A 7,938-nucleotide genomic window follows, 5' to 3' on the forward strand; every position below is an offset into this window, starting at 1 on the left:
TGGATGATTTTGTATGGCCCGACATACCTTGGACTCAATTTCCCCCTTTTCCCAAACCACAGAATACCCTTCATGGGGGAAACCTTCAAGAATACCCAATCATCTTCTTTGAACTCTAAGTCTCTGCGATGGACATCCGAATAGGATTTTTGATGACTCTGGGCAGTTTTCAACCGCTCCTTTATGATCTTATCTTTTTCCATAGCCTGATGTATAAGGTCTGGCCCTATCAACTCTGCTTCCCCAATCTCGCACTACCCAATGGGAGATCTACATCTCCTACCATATAATTCCCCAAATAGTGCCATTTGAATACTAGCATGAAAGCTGTTATTATAAGCAAACTCTATGAGTGGCAAATGATCATCCCAGCTAAGCTTGAAATCAAGAACACAAGCACGCAACATGTCCTCAAGCATCTGAATAGTCCGCTCCGCTTGCCCGTCGGTCTGTGGATGAAAGGTTGTACTAATATTTACCTGAGTACCCAAACCTTGCTGAAAATTCTTCCAAAAATTAGCCATGAATTGAGCCCCTCGATCGGAAATGATAGAAACTGAAGACCCTTGAAGCCTGACTATTTCCTTGATATACAACTGAGCGTACTGTTCCGCTGTATCGGTAGATTTAACTGGCAAGAAATGAGTTGATTTCATGAGTCAGTCCACGATCACCCAAATTGAGTCAAACTTGCGCTGGGTGCATGGTAATCCTACCACGAAATCCATGTTAATCATCTCCCACTTCCACATTGGAATTTCTATGTTCTGTGCCAACCCACCAGGCCGTTGATGTTCGGCCTTCACTTGCTGACAATTCGGACACCTTGCCACAAAGTCCTCCACATTCCTTTTCATGTCATTCCACCAATAGACTTCCTTGAGGTCGTGATACATCTTTGTATAACCTGGATGCACGAAATACCTAAAAGCGTGAGCCTCGGTCGTGATTCTTTCTCGAAAACCATTTACATTCGGAACACATAGTCGCCCTTGGTACCTTAGTGTACCATCATCCATGCCAAGAGTAAAAGCCATATTCTTATGTTTATGAATCTCCTCCTTCAGTTGTACCAACAATGGATCGTTGTATTGCTTCTCTTTGACCTCCACAACCAGCGATGATTCGGCTCTATTTTGCACAATTTCCCCTCCTTCATTAGAGTCCGTAAGACGAACTCCCAAACTAGCCAATTGATGGAATTCCTTGGCCAATGGCCTTTGATATGACTCCAAGTGTGATAAACTACCCATATATTTCCGGCTAAGCACATCCGCCACAACATTGGCTTTCCCCGGGTGATATAGAATATCGATGTCGTAATCCTTGAGTAACTCAAGCCATCTTCTTTGCCTCAGATTCAGCTCCTTTTGTTTGAAAATATATTGAAGACTCTTTTGGTCCGTGAATTCCTCCACAAGGACCCCCATACAAATAGTGATGCCAAATTTTCAATGCAAAAACCACCGCCGCAAGTTCTAAGTCATGAGTTGGATAATTCTTTTCATGATTTTTGAGTTGCCTAGAAGCATAGGCTATAACCTTGCCGTGTTGCATTAATACACACCGAAGCCCAATTCTTGAAGCATCACAATATACCACAAATCCATATGTACCTTCTGGCAGGGTCAACACCGGCACTGTAGTTAATCTTGATTTCGACTCCAGGAAGCTCCTTTCACAAGCATCGGACCATTGGAACTTAACCGCTTTCTGAGTCAATTTAGAAAACGGAGAGGCAAGAGTAGAGAACCCCTCCACAAACTTCCTGTAAAACCCTGCTAAGTCCAAGAAACTACGAATCTCGATGGTCGTTGTAGGTCTAGGCCAATTCTTTACTGCTGAAATATTTTGAGGATCAACCTTAATTACTTCTCTAGAGACAACATGGCCCAAGAATGTGACAGTTTCGAGCCAAAATTCACACTTTGAAAACTTCGCATAGAATTGGTGCTGATGAAGAGTCTGCAAAAATGCCCTGAGATGATCAGCATGGTCCTCCCGACCTCATGAATACACAAGAATATCGTCAATGAACACTATCACAAAGGAGCCGAGGAAAGGCTTGAAAACCCGATTCATAAGGTTCATGAAGGCTGCTGGGGTATTTGTTAGCCCAAAGGACATTACCAAAAATTCAAAGTGCCCATACCGGGTTCTGAAAGCTGTTTTTGGAATATCCTGCTCCTTGATCTTATGTTGGTGGTATCCGGATCGTAAATCAATTTTGGAGAAGTATCTAGCACCCTGTAACAGATCAAACAAATCATCAATTCTTGGTACTGGTATTTGTTTTTTATTGTGACCTTTTTGAGCTGCCGGTAGTCAATACACATCCTCAGCGATCCATCTTTCTTCCTTACAAAGAGAACCGGTGCGCCCCATGGTGACACACTCGGTTGGATGAAATCCTTCTCTAACGAATCCTTCAATTGCTCATTTAGCTCCTTTACTTCTACTGGTGCCATCCTGTATGGCGGAATAGATATAGGCTACGTGCCTGACATCACATCAACCCCAAAATCAATCTCCCTATCTGGCAGAATCCCAGTGAGTTCATCAGGAAAGATCTCTAAAAATTCATTCACAACTGGCACAGATTCGAGTGTAGGTGCCTCAGCAGCGGTGTCCGTAACTCGGACCAAATGATAGATACACCCCTTGGTAATCATCTTCGTGGCCTTAAGGTAAGAAATAAACCTAACCTTCGGCACCACATTATCCCCCTTCCACTCAACGACTGGCTCATTAGGAAATTCAAACCTCACAGTTCTAGTTCGGCAGTCGAGCTTAGCAAAACATGAATAAAGCCAATCCATTCCCATAATTACATCAAAATAAATCATCCCCAATTCAATGAGATCGGCCACGGTGTCCCGACCATGCACCGTGACAGCACAACCCCTATAAACCAGTACGACCACAATAGACTCGCCAACCGGAGTAGATACAAAGAAAGGCTCAGGAAGCTGTTCTGGTTCTATCCCAAATTCCATAGCAACACAAGGGGTAACATAGGATAAAGTGGAACCGAGGTCAATAAGAGCATATACATCATGAGTTTGGACAGTCAATATACCTGTGACAACATCTAGAGAAGCCTCTGCATTCTGGTGACCACTCATAGTATAGAATCGACTGGGTCCTCCTGAACTCTGCGCACCACCCCTAGCTGCACCACGCCCTGCTGGTGCTGGAAGGCCTCGATTTGGAGGGGGTGCTGAAGATGTAGCAGCTGTAGAAATGGATGGCTGTGTTGTGCCCCTGCCCGCACCCTGGCGGGATGAGCGACACTCCCTCTGAATGTGACCCCTCAATCCACACCGTAACATATAGGTAAGTCCATATAGCAGATCCCCGAGTGCATCTGCCCATACCTGGGGCATGGGGACCTCCGCTGCTGCGGGAATCTCCCTCCTGATCGGCCCTGATGGTGGGGTCCCCTGCTGCCCTGATCGAGCCTGATGGTGGGGGACCTCCCCTGCTATTGACTGTGCCCCGCTGGCGGCAGTGGCGGACCCACGTGGTGGCTAGCAGGTTAAACTGAACCCGCTTCACCAAAAAATAATATCGTGTACATGTATAAATTAGGATTAAAGCTGTGTAAATTTTGTATAAATATTTTATTTGAACCCACTTGACAACTACTATTTTACGACTAAAGTTATGTACTTCTAAGATTGAACCCACTTGCACAAAATCCCGGGTCCGCCACTGGTTGGTGGTGCACTGGCTGAAGACTGAGCATGAGATTGGGTTGGCCATGATGACCCTCTCCTGAAACCTGATCTTCCCCCACCAAATGACTCCCCAAAGTTGCCCATGGACCGGGCCTTTCTGGTACCCTCTCGCTCCCTTATGTTCTTCAACTTACGGTCCTCTGTAGCTTGAGCAAATGCTACCATTTTTCCATAGTTCATATCTGAATTCAAGGCAGATGTAGTGGCCTCATTGATAACCAAGGGACTAAGGCCCTGCACAAACCGACGCACTCTAGCCTCCATAGTAGGCAACATATGAATAGCATATTTTGATAGGCGCGCAAACTCCATGTGATACTCCCACACACTCCTACCCCCTTGCTTAAGATTCTCAAACTCTGTGGCACGGGCTGCCTAGTCTCGACAGGCAAGAAATGGTCTATAAAGGCATCAGCAAACTCACTCCATCTCGCTGGAGGGCTCCCCTCCTCCCGAGAGTCCTCCCACAGCTCAAACCAAGAATATGCCACCCCTTTCAGGCGGTAGGCGGCCAACTCCAATCCCTTCGTCTCAGTAGCGTGCATAACCCGGAGAGTCTTATGCATCTCATAAATGAAGTCATGTGGGTCCTCCTCAGGATTAGAACCCGTGAACACCGGAGGATCCAACTTAAGAAACCTGTTCACCCTGGAACCACTAGAATCCCCTTGTTGGCTAAACGAAGTGGGTGCAACATTTGATCTCTGGGCTTGAGAATCCACTATCTGTGTTAGCATCTGAATAGCTCCCCTAAGATCCCCATCAGAAATACCATAGCCAGAAGCTGGGGCTGGAGGTGGAATCGGAATATCTGTTGGAGGAACCGATGCACCCTCAGTAGGTGTAGGAACTGGTGTGGCCTGAACAGGTGTAGTGGAATCAGGTAGTGTAGCACTCGGGGAATTATCCTCACCCCTCGGGTATTCACCCGCCTCACCAAGTAAAGGGTCGACTGCCACTCCCAAGGCGGCATTGGCTCCTTGGCCAGTTCTTGCTCTCTTCTTAAGTGCCATATACTGAAAGTTAAAGGAATGTAGAAGAGGAACAGTTGCACAATTAGTTTCATCGCACGATCCAGAATATAAAAGAAGGGTATTGTTCCTAAATGTCCGAGTAGCCTCCAACTTATAGATGTGGTCAAAAACACACCGATAAGAAGGACTCTACTAGACACGGCTCCGAGATATCCTAGGACACTTTAAAACCTTAGGCTCTGATACCAAGTTCGTCATGCCCCAACCTCAGGAAGCGCGACCGGCGTTCAACCGAGTGAACCCGGCCGAGCAAGACTGTTAGATACTTTCTACCGAATTCACCCATGATCAAGATAAGACGTGATTTCATTAATTAGATGGAAGGAATTTCATACATACAACATTAAACCATTTCATTAACTATTGCGCTTTTAGGTCTCAAAACACACATTTCTTATAGTTCGAATGGAATAAGTGATCAAACACAACATAACTTACTTAGCATTCCCAACACCCATATACAACCCACATAGTGTCTACGGAGCCTCTAAAGATACAAAAGAGAGTAAAGATGGTCCCGGCAACAAGGCCCCATCTATACCTCAAAAGTGACCACAATATAAACAAGAGGCACAATGCATGACCCCGAAATGAAATGGGGCTCACCGAGTCCGCTGAGAAGAGGATGCAGCACTACCTGTGATCAACATTGTCTGTTATGTAACCACCTGCATCAATTTAAAGATGCAGCGCCCCCGACAAAAGGGATGTTAGTACCGTCGAATAGCACTAGTATGTAAAGCTAAACACCAACTCAATAGGATGAATAATAATACAAGAGGAATAGTCGAGAATTCAATAAGGCTTCAAATAATATTAAGACAACAAGTTAAGGATCATATACGTTTTAAAGTCAATTTCCATATTATTAGGTTGGGTGATCTTTAGCACCAATATTCCACAATTCACAATACCTCCGTATTCTTACACGAAGTTCGATCTCGGCCCGATCGGCTAGGCCATCTCATTTGAGACGTTACCACAATTTCATTATAATTTCCAGCACAGTACTACCATGTGTGCAGCATGGTGTCCGATCACGGCCCGATCGGCTAGGCCATCTCATTTGAGATATTACTATAATTTCATTCACAATACCACCGTGTTCTTACACGAAGTCCGATCTCGACCCGATCGGCTAGGCCATCTCATTTGAGACATTACCACAATTTCATTCACAATACCACCGTGTTCTTACACGGAGTCCGATCTCGGCCCGATTGGCTAGGCCATCTCATTTGAGATATTACCTTCTTCAGTCAATCATTTCACATCGTACTTCTTAACAATTACAAAGTCATTCTTGGCACTTGGCCATATTTCATAATTCCAATTCCCTTTTCCACGTTTAAATATCATTATTACTATCAACATCAATAGGGCTTCCCATTCAAGACATTAATTCACATATGAGCAATTTAGGAAATCTTAGACACATAGAGGCCTTTCACACAATTTTGCATAACAACCTTTATTTCGGTCTTGACATGAAATTTTAACATTCCTAACACATATTCCACATTTTTGAACATATTCTCAAATGGCAAGATGACATGATGAAGCATTTAGAATAAACATTGAACAAACATCCTTCAACACAACCACACTAGGAAAAGCCAATTCAATAATGATCAAGGACTTACTCCAATTACTTGAACACCATGGGATTCGATTCTAAGAAGAAGGGGGTTTAGCCAATATACCTCAATTGAGCTTCTCAAACTCTAAAATGATCCAGAATTCTTAGCAACTTCAATCTATTTTAGAAATATAACAAGTTGAACCAAATATTAGGAAGATGGTCATGGGTTTAGCTCATTTAAGCATTTTATCAAACACTAGGTGTGCATTAAGGATCTAAGGTTCTTTTGTGGAAAATTACATCATTTCCCAACCCACTCTCTACCACATTTATCTCACAACCTTCCCACATACTTCAAGGATGCATGCATGCAAGACAACAACCCCCACACCCAACACAAAACTAATGTCCCTCGATACCGAGCACTAGTGTTGTATGATTTATTGGAGGGGATCCCGATCAACTTGGGTGTCATTATACACGATCAGATGCAGTACACTAGAATGAACTACAAGTGGAGGTTGTTCTTCACGAATACCCTATCGGCGTACTTGACAAAGATGGGAGTGCTATGGGACAAGGCGAATTTATGACATCGAGGCAAAAGCTCCAGGACCATATGATGTTACTCATGTACCAGAGCCAAACAGGGGGAGGGCCTCTAAGTCCACTATTCAATAGTTGTTTGAGCAGATGAGAGCTGATATGCAAGAGAACATGGCTGAGTTGATAGAGACTCGTGCAGAGTTGAGTGCCACTAGAGGTGAGTTGATTCAGACTCGGGCGGATCTAAGCTGAGTCTAGGCTGAGCAGGCTACGATGATGCGGGAGGTATCATTACTCCTACGTGCTTTTGTCCAACGTACAGATATAGATATCTCATAGTTGCTTGCATCATCTGCTGCTAGACCATCCATGTTTGCTCCTCTTATCGTCCTGGGGTCTCCATCCACCATGCCCACTGAGACTGCGCTACCCCCTGCTGCAGACTCAACCCCATCTGGTGATGATAAGACTATGACCGAGCCCCCTAGTCATGAGGATGTTGTTGCTATGCCAGAGGGGGCAATGATAGATGTTGTGGATGCTTCGACTACTCAATCGGTCATCGCCACTGTCTCTGATGCTAATCCACATACCACGGAGGAGCCTTCCACCTAAACTTGAGGGAGTTTCTTAACACCCTATTCTATTTAAATTATATGCATTGGGGACAACGCATAGTTCTAAGTGTGTGGTGTGGTTATTCAGCTTTATTTTTGATGATGTGGATGAATGTACTTAAATATTATAATGTTTGTTGTTTTTGATACTTTTGGGGATAGATTATCCACTGAATAGATTATCCACTGAATTAATAGCATGTATTAGTTAGTAAATTCGTCTATAAGTAATAACTTCCAGTCTTTTGGTGTGACTATTGGTATATATATATATATATATATATATATATATATATATATATATATATATATATATATATATATATATATATATATATATATATATATATATATATATAAAAAAAAACTACAAGATTTTCTTTTGATTCTAGGAATTAATGTTTGTATTAGGAAATTGA

General features: G+C 43.5%; 1 protein-coding gene across 1 annotated transcript; it reads right to left on the reverse strand.

The window, feature by feature from the left end:
- Nucleotides 1-254: 254 nt before the first annotated feature.
- Nucleotides 255-7,273, reverse strand: LOC138907701 (uncharacterized). The gene is made up of 7 exons (XM_070198306.1): nucleotides 7,223-7,273; nucleotides 4,076-4,756; nucleotides 2,889-3,530; nucleotides 2,131-2,247; nucleotides 1,600-1,713; nucleotides 972-1,367; nucleotides 255-377 (listed from the first exon to the last, which is right to left on the reverse strand). Exons 1-7 carry the CDS (start codon nucleotides 7,271-7,273, stop codon nucleotides 255-257), a joined length of 2,124 nt encoding a protein of 707 aa, XP_070054407.1.
- Nucleotides 7,274-7,938: the final 665 nt, after the last annotated feature.

Source organism: Nicotiana tomentosiformis, chromosome 3, assembly GCF_000390325.3.
Source record: "Nicotiana tomentosiformis chromosome 3, ASM39032v3, whole genome shotgun sequence".
Lineage (NCBI taxonomy): Eukaryota > Viridiplantae > Streptophyta > Magnoliopsida > Solanales > Solanaceae > Nicotiana > Nicotiana tomentosiformis.